Here is a 21859-nt window from a genome sequence, read left to right as displayed (position 1 = left end):
ACACCAGGCCACTTTTTCCGAAGTCTTTGTTTTTTTTAGGATTTGGTTCTCCCCCGTTAGTTTTACCCACCGGTGGTTCTTGTGCGACTCGCACCCAGCTCGCCTGAGGAATCTCATCACTCATTGTGAAAGTTCACATTTTTTAATGCCCACGTTCCTGCAATGTTATAAGTTTTTCAGCCTTTGGAAATCCTAAACTTTCTTCCTTGGGGTGCGCCCAGTGACATCTTTTGAATTAGAAGCAGCTTGTTTCAGGGGTCAACTGAGCTGGTTCAGGGTCTCGACTTCAAGAGAACCCTGTTTTCGAGATTTCAAGCCTGAGGCCCTTCCAAAGGGTTAAAATGGACATTTGGGGCAAGTTTGGAGTGAAAACGGTTTGCTTTGAAGCGGTTAGTCCCTCTTGGGGGAGGTCTGTTGTTGTTGTTTTTTGCCTAGGCCACTGTTGTTCAACCTTGGCAACTTTTTAAGATGAGTGGACTTCAACTCCCAGAATTCCCCAGCCAGCAGAACTTACTCTTTTGTAATCCCTTCCTCTGAAATCTCTCCACTTTAGGAGGAGAAAACAGACACAGCTGGCTGGGGAATTCTGGGAGCTGGAAGTCCACCCGCCTTAAAAAGTTGCCACCGTTGAATAACACTAGCCTAGGCAGTGGAGTTGCGTGTCTTGGCTTGGAAATTATTCCTCGCAGCTCAGTTGTGTGGACGGGCTTTGGTGTCAGCAAAGAGACTGAAAACACAAATGCACAACGGGTGTTGCCTGCATCGTCGCAAAAGATGCTCCCACCGGCGCTTGTCCATCGGAGCTGTGCGCAAAGGCCAAAAAAGGGAAGACAGATGCCAACCACCGATGGGCCGGTACCCTTATAGGACGCTTTTCTGGCTTTGGGTGCAAGAATCGCAGAAGATGTTCTTCAGGAGCAGCTCTGACAGGCAGAAAAAAGGCACAGTCCGTCTCTCTTCCCACCCCCCTGCCCGAAACGGCATCGGTGTGATAACCGCCTGCTGCATCGGTTTTGTGGCTCGGTTTGAAGCTGGCTTTTGCCTTCAGCTGCCCGCGGCATGGGGGAAAAAAACAGGATCAGTTCATTCAACATGATTTGGTTGTCGTTAACACCAAAAGAAAAAAAAAAGACACGCAACAAACAATCGTTTTTTAAAAAAAAAAAAATTCAGGTTTGAAACGGCTTTGAGGAATTTGTGTTTTGCTCTATTTATGTGCAATTTTTTTTTTCTTAATAGTTGATGGAAACAAAAAAAAAAAGTGTTAAAATTGTTGGTAGAAGCAACAACGGATGGCGGTCTTATGAAGATTAACAGTTGGATGGGGGGGGTCCCTCCTGGTCCTGCACCCCCCCACACACCCCCCCCCAGTATTTGCTGTTACTTAGTTCAACGCTAGGTTTTTTTTTTAAATCAAGGAACTATGAATCTTTGCAACTGACATCAGGAGCCTGTCTTTTCATTGGCTGAGAGCGTCCCTGCTAATGTCCTTTCCTTTTGGGTATGAACTCACATTCTTAACACACCTGACATTTACCTGGCCACATTATCCCCCATGGCCAGGGATGGAATTGGCCAGAAAGCAGTCAATCAGCCTGGCATTTCCCGTGAACGTCTGTTGTATGTGCATCAATCATTGCTCATCCAAGCCATCTTCATTCCCTAAATCCTGGGTCAAACATCAAGACATTGTGTGGAAAGCAGACCCACACTTTTTATTTTATTTTTATTTTTTTGCTGGATCCGGATCTAAGGATGCCTGCTTCGCCATCTCTTGCTTCCCCTCGAGAAGCGGGCAAGGGTTGCAGAGAAAGTAAATGGCTTTATTCATTGAGTAGGAGGGAAGTTACTGCTACTACCATCCCCAGCTAATCAATCAAACAAACCCAGTCTCCCAGGAGTAGGATGTTTGCATGGAGCACTCCCTTACAACAGCACGGAGGTTTTGTGTTTTGCAAAAGGAATTTGCTCGAGGAACGTTCACAGCAGTTCGATTCCTAACCAAGTTAGAGAAGGAAGTTGGGAGAAGGAAGGTGGAAAGTTTCCACCTTCCTTCTGTCCTAACCGGTGCTATATCTTGAGGGAAATGAAAGGTTTTGTGTTAAAACGTTGACGTTCTCGGTAGAACGGTTGAAAAGCTGTGGGTTTTTTTCAGTGCCCTACAATTCGCAATCTCTCTAGGCCAGAAGACCAGGGCTTCCCTTTATCCTTGTTTCTGCCAACTCTAAAAGTGTAATTTTTGGCTTTTCCCCAGCTAGTGCGGTGACAGATGAGTTGGACCACAAACACTTTAATCCCCCGCCAGTTGCTGGCTGAGAATTAAGGGAGTTGGTGATCCATCCCATCTGGAGGGTACCACGCTTGGGGAAAGCCGGTGTAAGTAGTAGTGTAGCTAAAGAATTTTTTTTAAAAAAAATATTTCCTATATTTGTTATGTCTGTAAATACATTCCATGGAGGACTATCAAATATAATGTCATAATATCATGGGTTTTATTTTCAATTGCCTGTATATGTTACCAGACCGTTTCTAGCACACCTGATATAATAAACTCCAAACCTGGGTGATTTGAAATAATAATAATAATTTTTAAAAAAAGTTTTAAAACCTGCCTCTGAAAACAGAAGCGTTTATTCCCAGGCAGGTTTATCTGGCCTCTTATATTTCGGCTTCTATCACGACTTTAAATTAGTTATGCTGTCATTAAAAGGGCTTGCACAATAATTTTACAATAAAGTTGAAATCCTTCTCATCCCACGCTTATCTTTTCAAGGGGATTTTCCAGTAAACCTTGGCTTTAGAGGAAAGACAGCTGTGTCACTTCACTGGCTGTCTTCACAAATATCCAGGTTGCCAAAAGCCCTGGGGAATCCAGAGTTAATATCCTATGGATCAGGGGGTCTCCAACCTTTCGGACCTCAGGGACCACCAAATTCATCATTTTAAATCCTGCAGACCACTAATATGATCTGCCTAATAACCAGCTGGGTGGGCGTGGCTAGGTGGTCATGTGACTGGGTGGGCGTGGCCAACTCTCACTCATGTCAAGGGGACCCTCACCGGCCTCTACTCGCCCCTCCTTGCCTTCCCGCCCGGGATCCTTAGGGCCCTAACAGGAAGCAGTTGTTGGAACGGAGCAGCCACCGGGAGAAAGAGTTGGCAAAACAGCTCAGTTCAAATTGGATCTGACCGAGAAGGAGGCTCAGCGGAAGCACCTCACTGAGGACTAGGAGCATGGGCTTCCCAAGCAGAGGGAAGACCTGCGGGAGTGCAAGGCCAGGTGCCGGCGCCTGGAGGCTCAGCGGGCTGAGATGGTCAGCCAGTTCCAGGCCATGATGCCGTCCCACTAGAACGAGGCCCTCCGGCTCTTCGCCACCGGCGGTTCTTCCCTCCAGCCTTCGCCCAAAGCCCCTTAGCAGGATGCTGAAGCAGACCCCAAGTGGGAATTTCTGCCCCCCTCCAACCCACCCAAAAAGACCCCGAAGGGGGGAGACTCTCTGCAGCAACACAAGCGTTCATTGCACATATCCATCCCAGGGGCCATAGTTTGAGGACCCCTGATTTAGTGCAATGTAAAAAAGGCAAATAATTTTTCTGCGGACCACTGAAATTTTCTCATGGACCACCAGTTGGTGACCGCTACTATGGATGAAGGCAAGTGATCTGGGGGTTAATTTTTCATTTTATGGTGGTCAAAGAGAGCCCCTGGTTATTTGCTAGAGGTGTCGTACAGCTCCTATACTGGAGAAGCTTCCAAATTCCTTCCAATTCCAATTTTATAAATACTAGGACTGCCCTTTCTGCTCTTTAATGGAAGACAGTCTTTTGATGGACATTAAATACAGGTAGTTTTCTGACGTATAACAGTTCCTTTACAGTGACTGTTCAAACTTACAGCACACTGAAAAAAGTGACTTATGATGATTTTTCACATGATCGCTGCAGCATCTCTGTGGTCACGTGGTCAAAAGTTGGTCTCTGGGCACCCGACTCCTATTGATGACGGTTGCCATGTCCCAAGGTCACATGATCAACTTTTTCAACCTTCCGATGAGCAAAATTAGTGGGGAAGCCAGATTCATTTAACGACTGTGTTTCTAACTCGACAGCTACAGTGATTCACTTAAAAACTGACAAGAAAGAGCATAAAACAGGACGAAATTCATGCAACTATCTCACTTAGCAACAGAAATTCTGGGCTTAATTTGATCATATGTAGAGGACCACATAATGTTTGGTAATGTTTTTCTATCGGCATTTCCAAAATTGTGAAAAATCTGAGAGCATCAAGGTTCACATGTATGTGTTTCTCATTGCAATTTCTGTTCTCACCGAGGCTCCCCGAGAGCATGAAGCAAACTCCTGATCCCAATAAAAAACCCTTTTATTAATTGACTGTGAATTCTCCTCCTTCACCTCCAGCAAAGTCTTTCAAGGGAGGATTTACAGTCACAGACCTTATCTGGCTTGGAGAGCTGCCAGGCCGAGATCTGCAGAACTTGGCAAGGAGCCTCGGAGAGTCACGAACCAATTAAGCGAACTAATGGTCTCCTGCAAACTCCACTCCCCTTTCGATCCTCTTTTAGGTCCTCTGGGAGGGGCCATTCACTGTCCCCCTGTGGCCTTCCTCCCAAGTCGACCCCTGTCCTTTAGCTCTTCCCTTCTCCTGGCAGCTCTGCGCATGCGCACACTGGGAACAGGCTCCAGCTGTTCTTCTGCCCCACTGATGTCTGACTCCGAAGGCAGCTGATAACTGTCAGACGGCCCTGGCCCCCTCTCTACCTCCGACCCAGAGCCCTCATCAGAGCCTCCCCCAGACTCCAGGACTGGCCCATCTTCCTCCCCAAACTCCTCACTGTACGAATATGCTGGTGGGCCACAACAATTTCATTAAACTCTTTGATGAATAATATAAATATTATTCATCAAATCCCCCCCCCCCCAATATTTGCACCTTAGAATCACCAGTTTAAAGTCTGGGCACTCCCCTTGGACATCAGCTGCTTCCCTTTTCTCTCTCATTTAAAAAAATATATGAAAAAGACCCCTGCTTTTGATACCCGAGGATCGGTCCTCCCCAAATGAGAGACACAAGTGCTCAGAGAGCGAACATTTCTAATTATTTTGAATCCGCTGAAGAAATAAACACAAAGCCGCTTCCTTTTCCGAGGGGCACAGATTTGAAGTGAGGAGGGCAGTATAAGCTCTTCCGTCACTTCTTCTTCTTTGGCCCCAGTTTTCCCTTCTTCCCTTTGTCTTTGGCGACGGGCTCTTCCTCCAGCATCTTCTTCAGGTTTTTGTAAGGGCCGAGGAATCGGCGCACCATCATCCCTCTCCACCAGGCCTGCAGCTGAAAGAATAAAGCGGGCGTTGGAAAAATCCCCTCCCGGCCACCAGAACCAGCCTGCTGGCACACTGGGCTCCTTCAACCAACGCCGGGGCGAAAGTCCAGCTCTCGGCCTGGTTGGTATCCGCAGCACCCTGGCCTCAGCTCCAAGCTTGGTGCCCACGTTAGGACAGGTTATTTGAAGCTCCATCTCTTCCACTTTCATCTACCCAACCCACCAGAGAAGGGAGGCAGGGGATGCTATGGGTTCTCTTCTCTTCTGGAGGTCCATTTGGTGGGACCTAGGAGAAGGGCCTTCTTGGTGGCGGCTCCAACCCTATGGAACATCATCCTTGCTGAGATAAATTGGCCCTCGCTTTGACAGTCTTTTGAAAGACCTGGCTCTCCCCAGGATGGTAGGAAGCCCATTAAGTGGTCGGTTTGGTAGTTGTGGGCCAGGGAAGTCCACAAGTCCTCAAAGGCCCATGGTTCCCCACCCTTGTTGCAGCCCTTCAAGACCGAAGCCGCCTCTTACCTTCAAGATACTCTTCATCTCCAGGGCGTCTTGCTCGACCTTCTTCCTCGCGTTCTCTTTCTCCTTCCGGTCCTCTATGATCGCTTGCTCGCACGCCAGGCACTGTAGGAAGCAAGTGGAGAGATGGGCTTTGGAGTCTCTCCCCTTCCGGGATCTTGAGCTGCTTTATCTGAATTCACTCGTCTTCTCTTCATAGTCCTTTGCTCCTATGTCTCTAGGGGGGGGGCTAGCGTGGAGGGGGGGGGACTGTCGGTTTCTCAAAGATACCTATAGTAGCTAGCTTCCATGCCTAAGGTGGAACTAGAACTCACAGTCTCCTGGTGATTGGTCCAAGGTCACCCAGCTGGCTTTAATCCCTAAAGTAGAACTAGAACTCACAGTCTCCTGGTGATTGGTCCAAAGTCACCCAGCTGGCTTTAATCCCTAAGGTAGAACTAGAACTCACAGTCTCCTGGTGATTGGTCCAAAGTCACCCAGCTGGCTTTAATCCCTAAAGTAGAACTAGAACTCACAGTCTCCTGGTGATTGGTCCAAAGTCACCCAGCTGGCTTTAATCCCTAAAGTAGAACTAGAACTCACAGTCTCCTGGTGATTGGTCCAAGGTCACCCAGCTGGCTTTAATCCCTAAGGTAGAACTAGAACTCACAGTCTCCTGGTGATTGGTCCAAAGTCACCCAGCTGGCTTTAATCCCTAAGGTAGAACTAGAACTCACAGTTTCCTGGTGATTGTTCCAAGGTCACCCAGCTGGCTTTAATCCCTAAGGTAGAGCTAGAACTCACAGTCTCCTGGTGATTGGTCCAAAGTCACCCAGCTGGCTTTAATCCCTAAGGTAGAACTAGAACTCACAGTCTCCTGGTGATTGGTCCAAAGTCACCCAGCTGGCTTTAATCCCTAAGGTAGAACTAGAACTCACAGTCTCCTGGTGATTGGTCCAAAGTCACCCAGCTGGCTTTAATCCCTAAGGTAGAACTAGAACTCACCGTCTCCTGGTGATTGCCCCAAAGTCACCCAGCCAGCTTTCATGTCGTAAGGCGGGACTAGAACTCTCTGTCTCCTGATGATCAGCCCAAGTCACCCAACCAGCGGTGGTGTCTAAGGTGGCATCAGAACTCGCATCCTCTTGGTTTCTAAGCCAACCGCTGCACCAATCACGGATGTGCCACGCCCGTAAGAAACAGATCAGGCCATCTCTCCACCCTGCAGATGTTCCTGAGCCCATTTGGCCCTTCTCCTCTGCCAAGACGTTTGCAGGTGCCAGTCCAGCTACTCTGCCCCCCAGCAGATGTTCTTCGTCGCCCGCCTTTAAACGGGGGGGGGGGGGGGGTTGCAGATGGGAACGGCTGATGCGCCCCTACCTACCTGCTTTGCCAGTTCCTGCAGGGCGGCCTGGTCGGCCGCTCTCGAGGACTTCAGGTTGTTGAGGGCCTGCTGCTTGGCCTCGGTTTCCTTTTCGTACTTCTCCATCCAGTATTCCAGCTTCTCTTCTATGCTCTGTGTGGGAAGGGCATGCGGGCGCTTAGCACGTTTTAAAGACAGGTGGACTACCACTCCCAGAATTCCCCTGCCAGCCGTGCACGTGGAATTCTGGGAGTGGTAGTCCCAGGGGACCGGGAGTGGTAGTCCCAGGGGACCGGGAGTGGTAGTTCCAGGGGATCGGGAGTGGTAGTCCCAGGGGATCGGGAGTGGTAGTCCCAGGGGACCGGGAGTGGTAGTCCCAGGGGACCGGGAGTGGTACTCCCAGGGGACCGGGAGTGGTAGTCCCAGGGGACCGGGAGTGGTAGTCCCAGGGGATCGGGAGTGGTAGTCCCAGGGGACCGGGAGTGGTAGTCCCAGGGGACCGGGAGTGGTAGTCCCAGGGGACCGGGAGTGGTAGTCCCAGGGGATCGGGAGTGATAGTTCCAGGGGATCGGGAGTGGTAGTCCCAGGGGATCGGGAGTGGTAGTCCCAGGGGACCGGGAGTGGTAGTCCCAGGGGACCGGGAGTGGTAGTCCCAGGGGATCGGGAGTGGTAGTTCCAGGGGATCGGGAGTGGTAGTCCCAGGGGATCGGGAGTGGTAGTCCCAGGGGATCGGGAGTGGTAGTCCCAGGGGATCGGGAGTGGTACTCCCAGGGGATCGGGAGTGGTAGTCCCAGGGGACTGGGAGTGGTAGTCCCAAGGGATTGTGGGAATTAAAGCCCACCTGTTTTGGAAAGGCCATGGGGTACGTCCCTTGAGTGTCCCTATCAACTTCCTTCCCAAAAGCTGCTTTTTCAATTACACACACACAGACACACACACACACAGACACACACACACACATAATCCATGATGGCAAACCGATGCCCCTCCGTGCCACTGCTGGCATGCAGAGCCTCTCTGCAGGCACGCGAGCCATCGCCCAGCTCAGACGTACCGCGCACGCAGGCGGGCCTCCCACCAGCCCGCTGTTTTCTGGGTCTCGGCCATGCATGCGGGAGATGCGCATGTGCGGGAGGGAGCTCCGAGCAGGCTGCGGGAGGGGGGGGGGGCTAGTAGGCCCAAAACAGGGCACGAGGGGGAGGGGTGTGCGCAGTGTGCTCCCCACACCCCATTTTTGCTCACAATGACAAAAAAGGTTAGCCATCACGGCTGCAGATCTTACGTCTTCCCACCTCCCACGCTCCAAATTCCTAACCTATCGACACCACGTTTTCCACTGCAGGTAGTCCTCGACTTACAACCGTTCATTTAGTGACTGTTCCAAGTTACAGCAGCAGCAGTGAAAAAAAGCGACTTGTGATCCTTTTTCACACTTACGACGGTAGCAAACATTCCCCCCATAGTTAAAACTCGGATACTCGGCAACCAACTCGTATTTATGATGGTTGCAGAGTCACAGGGTCACGTGATCGATCCCCTTTTGCGACCTGACACGGTCAACAGGGGAAAGCAGATTCACTTAACGACCAGGTTAGTCATTTTAACAACCGCAGTGATTCATTGAACAACCGAGGCAAGAAAAGCCGTAAAATGGGGCAAAACGCACTTCACGAATTTCTCACTGAATGACATAAATGTGCGGCTCCGTTGTGGTCGTAAGATGAGGACTACCTGTACAGGGGAAAGGGAGAAGGTGCAGGTGCCAAAGAAAAAGGGTTTGAGAGAGGGGAGGGGGCCACCGACCGTTTGCTGCTGTTTAAGGAAAGCCTCGATGTCCAAGTGGATCCGGATCTCTCGGTCCATTTCATTCCGCAGCTTCTGAACTCGGGGAGGAAAAGAGAAATCTGGGCATCAAACTATAATCCGCTCTGCGTGGGGCTGCTACCCTTGAAGGGAGGGATGGACAAGTGGATGGACGGATGGACAGATGGATAGACAGACAAATGGATAGATAGGTAAGTAGATAGATGATAGGTAGGTAGGTAGGTAGGTAGACGATGGATGGATGGACAGATGGGTAGATAGATGGACAGACAGATAGATAGATAGATAGACAAATAGATATAGATGGATGGATAGATAGATGATGGATGGATGGGTGGATGGATAAGTAGATATGATAGATAAGTAGATAGATGATATAGATGATAGATTGACAGATAGATAAGTAGATAGATGATAGATAAGTAGATAGATGATAGATAAGTAGATAGATGATAGATAAGTAGATAGATGATATAGATGATAGATTGACAGATAGATAAGTAGATAGATGATAGATAAGTAGATAGATGATAGGTAGGTAGATAGACGATGGATGGATGGACAGATGGGTAGATAGATGGACAGACAGACAGATGAATAGACAGACAAATGGATAGATGGATGGATAGATAGATGATGGATGGATGGTTGGATGGATAGATAAGTAGATAGATGATATAGATGATAGATAGATAGATAGATAGATAGATAGATAGATAGATAGATAGATAGATAGAAAGATAGATGAAAGAAAGAAAAAGAAAGAAAGATAGATAGATAGATGAAAGATAGATAGATAGATACATAGATAGATAGACAGGCAGACAGACAGATAGACAGATAGATAAGTAGATAGATGATAGGGAGGTAGATGATGGATGGATGGACAGATGGATAGATAGACAGATAGACAAACGGATAGATGGATGGATGGATAGACAAGTAGATAGATGATGTAGATGATAGAAGTATATAGATAGATACATACATACACACAGAAAGAGAAAGAGATGATAGATAAATAAACAGACTCATGTCACTTCGAATGTACACCAATCAGCATACATTAAAATGAAATTCCATTGCATCCAGCTCTCAAAGGGTTACCACCTCCAATATACCCTACACATCAACCTGACAAAATAAATAAACAAATAAATACAAAATGATGCATCCACCCACATACTGTATATGACACGGAGGAACAACACAGTTCAGATTTATACATGTACACAAGAAATCTTGTGAATTTATATTCAATATCACCAAAATCTGGGCGCTTGGGTGCCTCCCTCTCCCCCCCTCCCCACAAGGGAAACCTACCTCGATTTCGTTCTGCAGATCGTTCTCGGTGCCAAAGCACTTCTTCTGGGCTTGGGCCACCTGGAGATCCGTGTCCTTCTTGACGTAGCGGTTCTCCATGTCCGTTTTGGCTTTCATCTCCTGAAGCTGGTCTTTCAGGTAGGCAATCATCTCGTTCCGGTTCTGTGGAAGAACCAGGGTGATTTGGAAGGGGGGGGGTAAGCATAAAAAGGAAGGAAGTTTAGATCTGCGAGACCAGCTGTCACCAACCGGTGGTCTGCGAGAAAATGTGGGTGGTCTGCTGAAAAACTATGGGCATTTTTATATTGCACTAAATGCTCTCTATCTTTTTTTTTTAAAGTTCTATTAGTGGTCCGCAGGTTGGTGAGCCTCCTGCTCGATGGGTGGAGTCCCTGGAGGTGGCCATCCAGACTGGACTCCGTTCCATGGGATCTTTGATGCTCTCAGTGCCTGATGGTTGCCTTGCAGACGTTTCACGACCTGACTAGGTAACATCATCAGAGCCAGAAGGGAGTGGGGTTTGCGTGGTGGGGAAGGGGAAGAAGGGGAGGAGGAGCAGGAGGGAAAGGACTGTCTCCTTTTCGCTCTGTGAGCCTGGTGGGTTTCTTGCAGGGATTTCATTCCTAGACTGGGTCACCTCATTCCTTCTCCACAAATTCCTTCTGTGTCCAATCACATTTGGCCAATAAAGAAATCTATTCTATTCCTATCCCAATTCTTCATTCCAATATTTATTCTATTCTATTCTATCCTATTCCTATTCAATTCTTCATTCCAATATTTATTATATTCTATTTTATCCCTATTCTTCATTCCAGTATCTATTCTATTCTATCTATATCTCTATCCCTATCCTTCATTCCAATATTTATTCTATTATATTATATTCTATCCCTATCCCTATTGTTCATTCCAATATTTATTCTATTCTGTCCTATCCTATTCCTATTCAATTCTTCATTCCAATATTTATTCTATTATATTCTATCCCTATCCCTATTCTTCATTCCAGTATCTATTCTATTCTATCTATATCTCTATCCCTATCCCTATCCTCCATTCCAATATTTATTCTATTCTATCCCTATCCCTATTCTTCATTCCAGTATTTATTATATTATATTCTATACTATACTATTCCCATTCAACTCTTCATTCCAATATTTATTCTATTCTATCCCTATCCCAATTCTTCATTCCAGTATCTATTCTATTCTATTCTATCTCTATCTATATCTCTATCCCTATCTCTATCCCTATCCTCCATTCCAATATTTATTCTATTCTATCCCTATCCCTATTCTTCATTCCAATATTTATTCTATTATATTCTATACTATACTATTCCCATTCAACTCTTCATTCCAATATTTATTCTATTCTATCCCTATCCCAATTCTTCATTCCAGTATCTATTCTATTCTATTCTATCTCTATCTATATCTCTATCCCTATCTCTATCCCTATCCTCCATTCCAATATTTATTCTATTCTATCCCTATTCTTCATTCCAATATTTATTCTATTATATTCTATACTATACTATTCCCATTCAACTCTTCATTCCAATATTTATTCTATTCTATCCCTATCCCTAGACTTCATTCCAATATTTATTCTATTACATTCTATACTATACTATTCCCATTCAACTCTTCATTCCAATATTTATTCTATTCTATCCCTATCCCTAGTCTTCATTCCAATATTTATTCTATTATATTCTATACTATACTATACTATACCTCTTCAATTCTTCATTCCAATATTTATTCTGTTCTATTCTAGAAAAGACTGTATATAAATAGAGAGCCAACCCCACCCTCTTCTAGTGCTGATGATGCTACCCATCTGGGTAATGAAATGTCTGTGAGAAAAACCCCAAGCTAAGAGAGCACCAAGGACCCCACAGTCCTCTTTCTTCTCCTCCTCCTTTCCTGTCGCAAAACCCACTCCCTTCTAGCATGGATGATGTCACCCAGTTGGGTAATGAAATGTCTGCAAGACCACCCAGGACCCCACAGTCCTCCTCCTCCTCCTCTTCCCTTTCTCCATTCTGCCATCCCCACTCCCCTTCTAGCACTGATGCTGTTGCTCACATGGATCAGGAAACGTCTGCGAGAAAATCTACCATGCCCCGTAATCTACAAGGACCCCACAGCTACAAAGATTCTCTCTTGTTGGAAGAGAAATGGTGGGCGTCCCTCTTGGTCTTCCCTCTTTGGTCTTATTAAATGTGGAAGACAACCTGAACCAGGAATGGGCTGCCGGTGCTCTTAATAAAGGAATCATTAACTTCAGAGGGTTTTTGGTGTTTGGGGAGGTGGGTCAGAACCAGCGGCCCACCTTGGTGAGCTGGGCACCGGTGGAAGGGATGGGCCAGGGTCCTATCCAGCTTATGTCCTTACTTCCCACCCAGGCGATTTAGAGCAGGGGGTCTCCAACCTTGGCCCCTTTACCACTGGTGGACTTCAACTCTCAGAATTCCCCCAGCCAGCATAGCTTACTCTCTTGTCATCCCTTCCTCTGCGTTCCCTCCACTTTAGGAGGTTAAGAGAAGAAAAAATAGATGCCGCTGGCTGGGGAATTCTGGGAGTTGAAGTCCGCCAGTCGTAAAGGGGCCAAGGTTGGAGACCCCTGGATTAGACCATTCCGATACCCCCCCACACACAGGCCGAGCCCTTTGACGTCATCGAACGGGGACCTCGTTCGGGGCCTGGGAGATGATCCCGTTTTTTTTCAGGCTGACCTGCAGCTCGTAATCCTTTTCCTTCTTGATTTCGCCCAGCTGTTTCTGGAGGCTCTTGATCTTCTTCCTTCCCATCTCTTCCCTGTAAATTGTGTGGGGGGGGGGGGAGAGAGAAGGAGGGGGCAGGGTTGAGAACAAAGGTCGTTTACGAAACCTTTTGGCTAGCAAGGGGCAGGTAGTCCTCGACGTATGACCAAGTGATCGAAGGGACTGATAGCATTGGGGGGGAAATAATAATAATAATAACCGGCCAGGGAATTCTGGGAGTTGACGTCCATAAGCGTTTAAAAGTTGTCAGGATTGGACAGCCCTGATGTACAACTTTCCCAAGAACACAGAATGTGGGAGAAACAACTGGTTGTTTTTGCAAGGCATCTCTCTCTCTGCTGCCCTCCCTCGCCCTTCCTTTCTCTTTCTTTCTTTTTCCCTCTTCCCTTGTCTCTTTCTCTCTTTCCTTCTCTCTTTTTCTCCCTCTCTCTCTCTTGCCCACCCTCTCCCCCTTTCTCTCTTTCTCCCTCTTCCCTTGACTTTCCTTCCTTTCTTTCCTTCTCTCTCTTTCGCTCTCTCCTTCCCTCTCACCTCCTCTCTCTTTCTCTTTCTCTCTTTTTTGCCCTCTTCCCTTATTTCTTTCTCTCTTTGTTTCCTTCTCTCTCTCTCCCTCTCCCGCTTTCTTTCCTTCTCTTTCTCTCCCTCCCTCCCTCTCCCTCTCTCTCTTGCCCCCTCTCCCTCTCTTCTCTGTCCCTCTCCCTTTCTCTCTTTTCCCTCTTCCCTTGTCTTTCTTTCCTTTGCTTTCTCCCTCCCTCTCTCGACCCTTCTTCCTTTCTCTTTCTCTTTTTCTCTCTTATCTTTATCTTTCTTTCCTTCTCCCTCCCTTTCCTTTCTTTCTATCCTTCTCTCTTTCTCCCTCCCTCTCTCTCTTGCCCCCTCTCCCTCTTTCTCTCTCCCTCCCTCTCCTCACTCCCCCTTTCTCTTTCTCGCTCTCCTTTTTTCTCTTTCTGTTTCTTTCCTTCCTTCTTTCCTTCTCTCTCTCTCTCTCTCTCTCTCACTCACACACACACACACAAACACCCCTCCCTGTTTTGATCTGCCCTCCCCAACTCGAACAAGTGGCAGGCCACGTCTCCGGGCGAGACCCCTGGGGGAAAAGCCACGGGAGCCCAGCAGGAGGGAAGGAAGGACCTGATGACCAGGTTCTGGAGGTTGGTCTTCTTGTCCTTCTCCAGAGTCACGGCCAACTGTAGGGTCCGGAAGGTCCTCAGCATCAGCATCTCATCCATGGTGCTTTCGAGCACATCGTTGGAGTATTGCCTGCCATGGGGAGACGGGAAACGGGGGGTCAGCTCAGAGGCCAAGAGGAAAAAGGGGGGCTCAGGAATATGGGTCCTTGGTGCTCTTTGAGATGAGGGGGTCTCTCGCAGACATTTCATGGCCCACCTAGGTAACATTCATGAGGGAGACCTATGAACCCACAATTAAATATCCCGAGGTTTCTAGGATGCAGACAAACCAGCATCAAATGGCCAAGCTTTCTTGGGAACATCTGGCCAGAGGAGGAAACAGGAATATGGGCCGCTGGCCTGATCCAGTAGAGACGCTCTTCTGTCCAAGCCAGCTGTTCCATTTGGGAATCTCCCAGAACCATCATCCAGCATGAAAGTAACAGTCGGAAAGGGACCTTGGAGGTCTTCTAGTCCAACTCCCTGCTCAAGCAGGAGACCCAATGATTCCCATTTCATTCCGGACAAGCGGCTCTGGGAAAATTCAAGGATAACCCTCCTCACCCTCGAGCTCAAACACAACCCCCATGCGCCCCTCGTTGAAATCGAGTTTTGACACCCCTGGTATAGGGGCCCCTGCTTGAGCTGGTGGGGGCTGGACTAGAAGACCTCCAAGGCCCCCTGAATCCCACCTGTTCGCCTGGACCTTCTTGAGGACGTCCATGGACAAGGCGCTTTGCTTGGTAGCCATGGTGAAGAGGTGGTTGGAGCGCTTGAGGTCGGAGCTGGTGTCCAGCAACTGCCACCGAATCTCTGCCGCTTTGCCGAACTCGGCCGGGACTTTGGCTAGGCTCTCGGCTCTCTTGTCCATCAGGTTCCTGTATTTGGAACTCAGCTCCTGCTGGCTGGAGAGGATCTCCTGCATTCCTTGTTCGTCAAGCTGAAGGAGGAGGCAAAGGAAGAGATCAGAGCAGGGCTGCTCATCCTTGACAGCTTTTAATCTATATATATTTATTGTTTTTGCATTTAAAATAGTGCAGCGTACATACATTCCAGAGGTGGGTTCCTACCAGTTCGCACCTATTCGGTAGAACCGGTTCATCAAATCTACAGAACTGGTTAGAAGAGGTTCCACCAGTGGAACCGGAAAGCAGGCCATACCTACAGAAGAGGTTTTGAAACCCACCACTCTCACACACACACACACACACCCCACACACACAGACTGACACAGAGAGAGAGAGAAAAAGAAAAAAAGGAAGAAAGAAAGAAAGAAAGAAAGAAAAAAGAAAGAAAAAGAGTGAGAGATGAAAGAAAAAAAGAAAAAAGGGACAGAGACGAAAGGAAGGAAAGAGAGAGAGAAAGAAAGAAAGAAAGAAAGAAAGAAAGAAAGAAAGAAAGAAAGAAAGAAAGAAAGAAAGAAAGAAAGAAAACACATGGCCGGCAAGCCACTCCCACAAAGGAGGCCACACCCACAGAGTAGGTTCCAAATTTTTTTGAAACCCACCACTGATACATTCACAGTATATACACATTGTTAGATATTCCCCCCCTCTCCCCCAACAGAGGTTTCCACCAAGGTCCTCTGTTCCGGCGGTAACAGAGGTTTAACCCCATTGGTCAAGAGGCCTGACAGATGCCTTTAAAAGGGGATGCTGCCCAACCCTTCTTCAGCCAGATGTTTACCTGACTTGCAATAAAGAGCTGTTGTTACTGGATCCTTTATGTGCCTTCCTTTAACCCATCTAACACACATAATACCATCGGTTAACTGTCAGTCTGCTTAGTATATTATCTGTTGTGGCCCGGCAGGAGACGTTGGAGCTGCCGCCAGACTCCAACAGCGAGGGGTCTTATGAGTCGGCCCTGGAGGAGGTGGAGGACCCTGGACAGGGTTCCGACTCCGAGCAGGGCGAGGAGCGACTGGTTGGCCACCCAGGTGGCGTCTGAGCCTTGGATCAGTGGGGAAGAGACAAGAGTGAGTGATCCAGAAAACACCTGTGAGTTGTTCCGGGATGCACGCCGTCGAAGGGCTACTCGGCGTCAAGAACAACGGCGTAATTGCAAGAGGTGATTACGCTCAGCTGATGCTCATTAAAATCCTCTCCTGATTATAAAAGAGACTGCTTGTGCCACGCCCTTCTGCAGAAGTCAACGTTAAGGACTAACGAGAAACAAACTTGGCAGGCTGGATTGCTGCCAGAGTTTGTTTGCATTGCTGCCAAGTGTTGTGGACTTGCTGCCAGAGTGCTTATCTCCTTGATTATGTGGCTTGCAGCCAACGAGAGTCTGGACTGATTAAAAGAAACATTCTCATTTACGTTGGTTTCGGCTTTCATTCCTGGACGGAGGAGGGGGGTCAGAACAATTATCTATCCTTCTATCACATTATTTACAGTGTGTTCTGCTCTTGTCGCCTTGTCTTAGACCAATAATACAATCTATTCCAAACTATAATATTCAATACAATGCAATACAATAGCAGAGTTGGAAGGGACCTTGGAGGTCTTCTAGTCCAACCCCCTGCCTAGGCAGGAAACCCTATACCGTTTCAGACAAATGGCTCTCCAACATCTTCTTAAAGACTTCCAGTGTTGGGGCATTCACAACTTCTGGAGGCAACTTCTGTTCCACTGATTCATTGTTCTCACTGTCAGGAAATTAGGAGCTGTAAAAGTACTATTATGTACGCAAAATGATCCAGACAATAATACGCTGTTCACAAAGCACTTATGTATGCAAAGAGAAAATGTATAAATAAACCCTTTTTTAAAAAATTGCCAAAGCTGAGAAATATCGGCATTGGATAGAAACACTGGAAAAAACACCCCCATTCCTAAGGGGTCCCTAAGGGGCGTGTATAAGTGCACCAGCGTGCCTAATATTCCCTTGTATTCATATTCATTTCATATATTCGTAATCACGTTAAGTAATTCATGCTTGAGGAAATAAATAAAACAAAAGGAAGAAAAAAGAAACTCCAGATGTTGAAAAATTGTCCTCCAGCTCCACCTTCTGGACTTGACCTGATAGGAAAGACCAGAATCCTGGAAAAAAAAGTTAGTTACTAAATAAATCACTAAATAAATGGCTGGAAGTGGAGAATTAGCTTTATTTTCAACCAGGGGGACAATTAGAATTGGTCCTGCGGTTCTAACCACAGGAGCCAAAAGTGAAACGGGGCAGATGGTTGGATAGATCGGTGAGAAGGAAATCCTGTTGATCACAGGGTCTTCTGATCCACCTCCCCAGCCCTCCTTCCCTGGCCTGCTGGCCCACAACCCCTGGCCCACAAGGTGGATATAAATAATGGTGTCTCTTTCCCCAAAACAGGTGCCTACTGCTAACTAGATTCGGCAACCTTGAACACCCAAAGAGCCATTTGGATCCGTTTCCCACAGAAAAGAAAACGCCGGGAGCCACAAAATCCTTCAGACATTGAAAATGAAGATAACACTGCAGATAATCGGTTTTTACCTTTATGCTACATATAAAAGAGCAGAGGTGGCGCAGTGGTTAAATGCAGCACTGCAGGCTACTTCAGCTGACTGCAGTTCTGCAGTTCGGCTGTTCAAATCTCACCGGCTCAGGGTTGACTCAGCCTTCCATCCTTCCGAGGTGGGTGAAATGAGGACCCGGATTGCTGTTGGGGGCGATATGCTGACTCTGTAAACCGCTTAGAGAGGGCTGGAAGCCCTAGGAAGCGGTATATAAGTCTAACTGCTATTGCTATTGCTATAAAAAAAATTATAGTGCAGTGATGGCGTGTTTTTTTGTAAAGACGTGCCAATATTGCACCCACGTGTGCCCACACCCACAATGGAATGCACCCTGCCCACCTGCGCATGCGCGCATCACCCACCCCCGGGGGGGGAGTTTTTGCCCTCCCCATGCTCCAGAGGCTTTCCTGAAGGGTGGGGAGGGTGAAAACAGCCCCCCCCCCGGTCCCCTGGATGCCCTCCGGAAGCGGATCATTTACGAACTTCCAGTTGGTCTGTTGGACCTGTTTTCCGCCCTCCCCAGCTTCCGGGGTTTTCCTGAAGCCTGGGGAGGGTGAAAATGGCCTCCCCCAGCCCTCTGGAGGGCTGAGCAACAGCTGGCTGGCACACGCATGCGCCCCAGATCTGACGGCTCGCGTGCCAGCAAATATGGCTCCACATGCCACCTGTGGCACGCATGCCACAAATTCATCATCACGACTCTACTGTGTTGCATTGATGAAATCAATGAACTGCTACAGAGAAAACACATTTTTCTTTCTGCATGCAACAAAAACCTTTTGAACCCTGAAAAAGAAATGGGTCGAGAAACTCCATAAATCACGTGCCGGCGGGTGTCACGCATTGGCGGTTGTGACACGTATTTTGAGCAGCAGGGAGCCGCAGCACAGCAGAGGGATGAAAGAGCCACATGCGGCTCCAGAGCCCTGAATTAGGCCTTCCAGATCAATTCCTTCATCCAGGATGATTTCCTGCTTTCTTGCAAACATCCATCAGTCGCACGTTCGCAACCTGGCAATGCACTTACATTCTCCACGTCTTTCCTTCCCTCGTAGGAGACAGGCATGATGCAGCCCAGGATGGTCAGCTGGTCAGTGCAGTCTTCCAGGACAGCGGAAAGCCGAATGGCATCCAGAGGGGGGAGCTTGGGGGTCGTGTGTTTGATCCAGCTCCATGAATCCCTGGCCCAAAGAAAGAACAGACCCAGCTTAAGAGAGCTGACTGGCCCACAGAACCAGGAGTGTCCTGTGGAGTTGCTTCCGAGTTGTTCTTTAATGTCGTTCTGCCTATAGAGAGAACCTTGCCAGACTGAAGAAAGTTTCTTCCTAACTGTTAGATGTACTCTGTGAATTGCTCATGGCACGACAAAACCGCGCTCGACTAAAGCGCGCTCGACGAAACCGCGTCGCTGATGTCATCAACAGGGTGACAACAGCGAGCGCGGAGAAAGAAGGGCACTTTAAATAGCGCTTTGAAAGCAAGCCGATTCAACTTAAGGTAAGGGTTAGGTTTAGGGTTAGCTTTAGGGTTAGGGTTAGGTTTAGGGTTAGGTTAAGGGTTAGGTTAAGGGTTAGGGTTAGGTTTAGGGTTAGGTTAAGGGTTAGGTTAAGGGTTAGGGTTAGGTTTAGGGTTAGGTTAAGGGTTAGGTTAAGGGTTAGGTTAAGGGTTAGGTTAAGGGTTAGGTTTAGGATTAGGGTTAGGGTTAGGATTAGGTTAAGGGTTAGGTTTAGGGTTAGATTAAGGGTTAGGGTTAGAATTAGGTTTAGGGTTAGGGTTAGGTTTAGGGTTAGGTTTAGGGTTAGGGTTAGGGTTAGGTTAAGGGTTAGGGTTAGGTTTAGGGTTAGGTTAAGGGTTAGGTTTAGGGGGGTTAGGTTTAGGTTTAGGGGTTAATTTTAGGTTTAGCGTTTACAGCGTGCTTTTTTCTCCGCACTGTTGTCGCGCTGTGATGACATCAGCTATGCGGTTTCGTCGAGCGCCCTTTAGTCGAACACGGTTTTGTGGTGGAACCTGAATTGCTAGGGAGGGCCTGATATTCTAGGCTCAGCTGTCTCGTGGCCATATAGGAAATGATCAGACCAACCATCAGAAATTATGAATGTTTCGTCGTATTGTATTGTATTGTATTCCATTCCATTCCTTCTATTCTATTCTATTCCTTCTTTATTCTCTATTCTATTCTATTCCATTCCATTCTATTCCTTCTTTCTATTCGTAATTCTATTCTATTCATTTCTATTCTTATTTCTTTTCTATTCAATTCCTTTGCTTTATTCCTATTCTATTCTACTCTATTCTTCTATTCTATTCTTATTTCTATTCTTAATTCTATTCTATTTGTTTCTATTATTTCTTTTCTCTTCAATTCCTTTGCTTTATTCTTATTCTATTCTATTCTTCTATTATTTCGATTCTTAATTCTATTCTATTCATTTCTATTATTTCTTTTCTATTCAATTCCTTTGCTTTATTCCTATTCTACTCTATTCTTCTATTCTTATTCTTAATTCTATTCTTCTTATTTCTTTTCTATTCAATTCCTTTGCTTTATTCCTATTCTACTCTATTCTTCTATTCTTATTCTTAATTCTATTCTTCTTATTTCTTTTCTATTCAATTCCTTTGCTTTATTCCTATTCTACTCTTTCTTCTATTCTATTCTTATTTCTATTCTTAATTCTATTCTGTTTGTTTCTATTCTTATTTCTTTTCTATTCAGTTCCTTTGCTTTATTCCTATTCTATTCTTTTATTATTTCTATTCTTAATTCTATTCTATTCATTTCTATTATTTCTTTTCTATTCAATTCCTTTGCTTTATTCCTATTCTATTCTACTCTATTTTTCTATTCTTATTCTTAATTCTATTCTTCTTATTTCTTTTCTATTCAATTCCTTTGCTTTATTCCTATTCTATTCTTATTTCTATTCTTAATTCTATTCTGTTCGTTTCTATTCTTATTTCTTTTCTATCCAATTCTTTTGCTTTATTCCTATTCTATTCTACTCTATTCTTCTATTCTTATTCTTAATTCTATTCTTCTTATTTCTCTTCTATTCAATTCCTTTGCTTTATTCCTATTCTATTCTATTCTTATTTCTATTCTTAATTCTATTCTATTCGTTTCTGTTCTTATTTCTTTTCAATTCCTTTGCTTTATTCCTATTCTATTCTATTTTCTATGGCTTTAAAAGTTCCTGGAATATTTATTTTATTTTACCAATATTTATTTTATAATTGAATTTTTTAAATTTAATGTATTTGCCACCTATCTTGCCGCGGGGTTTACTCCAGATGGCTTACCACGACGAAAAGGAAGAAATGAAAATAGGGTAAACAAAAGAGATGTAAAAGAATAGAAACACAGAATAAACAATGAAAAAGACAACAATAAGAATACATCAAAATCATAACAAAAAATTTGCAATGAAAGAGGGCGTGCCACGGGGAGCGGGGAGTCCTACAGCAAATGCTGGCTTCTTGCGGCACCAAATGCCGTCTTTTCCAAGGCCAAGCAGGAAAGCCTGTTTTTTGTTAAAAGTTCCCAGGGTCTCCTGCAGCCCTAGGATCTCCTGGTGGTCTTGCATCCAAAAACAAGCTGGGCTAGCTTTTTCAGACCAGCCCAAATGCTGATCCTTGGTTCAAAAGGTATGTGTTGCACCAGCCTTTATTTCTGCATGATGCTTAGGATTAGCCCTGACTGAAGGGGCTGATAAATCACAAAAATAATGGGTGTTTTTTTTTCCTGGCTAGCCTGGGATCGCCTGGTGGCCTCCCATCCCACCACCAACCCAATGGGACCCTTTCCCGCCTAGAGGAGGCCAGCGAGCGGCTGGCACGTACAGCCTGGGCCAAAGACCTTTCCGGACCTAGCGAGAACCACTGGGGGGGAACCCCGAAACGGCGCGTAATTTGGGGGAGCTCACCCAGACTCCTTCCGCATGAAAGAATGGGTCGCCATGGTTACCAGAAAGCGTCCGAAGGGGCCTTCACCGAGATTAGGGCGTCTAAACAAATTCCTGTAATTTTTTACGACGGACTTTTTAAAA

At 46.4% G+C, this 21859-nt stretch overlaps 1 protein-coding gene across 1 annotated transcript; it reads right to left on the bottom strand.

Moving 5' to 3' along the window:
- Positions 1–5154: 5154 nt before the first annotated feature.
- On the bottom strand, positions 5155–21840 carry IQCG (IQ motif containing G). The gene is made up of 10 exons (XM_032225822.1): positions 21737–21840; positions 18841–18994; positions 15006–15253; positions 14276–14404; positions 13097–13178; positions 10348–10509; positions 9004–9078; positions 7222–7353; positions 5862–5963; positions 5155–5350 (listed from the first exon to the last, which is right to left on the bottom strand). The coding sequence occupies exons 1-10, from the start codon at positions 21769–21771 to the stop codon at positions 5213–5215; spliced, it is 1257 nt and encodes a 418-aa protein (XP_032081713.1). The 5' UTR covers positions 21772–21840; the 3' UTR covers positions 5155–5212.
- Between the last annotated feature and the right edge of the window lie 19 nt (positions 21841–21859).

This window comes from Thamnophis elegans, chromosome 10 (assembly GCF_009769535.1).
Source record: "Thamnophis elegans isolate rThaEle1 chromosome 10, rThaEle1.pri, whole genome shotgun sequence".
In the NCBI taxonomy this organism is placed as follows: domain Eukaryota; kingdom Metazoa; phylum Chordata; class Lepidosauria; order Squamata; family Colubridae; genus Thamnophis; species Thamnophis elegans.
This window is presented reverse-complemented; position numbering and strand designations above follow the sequence as displayed.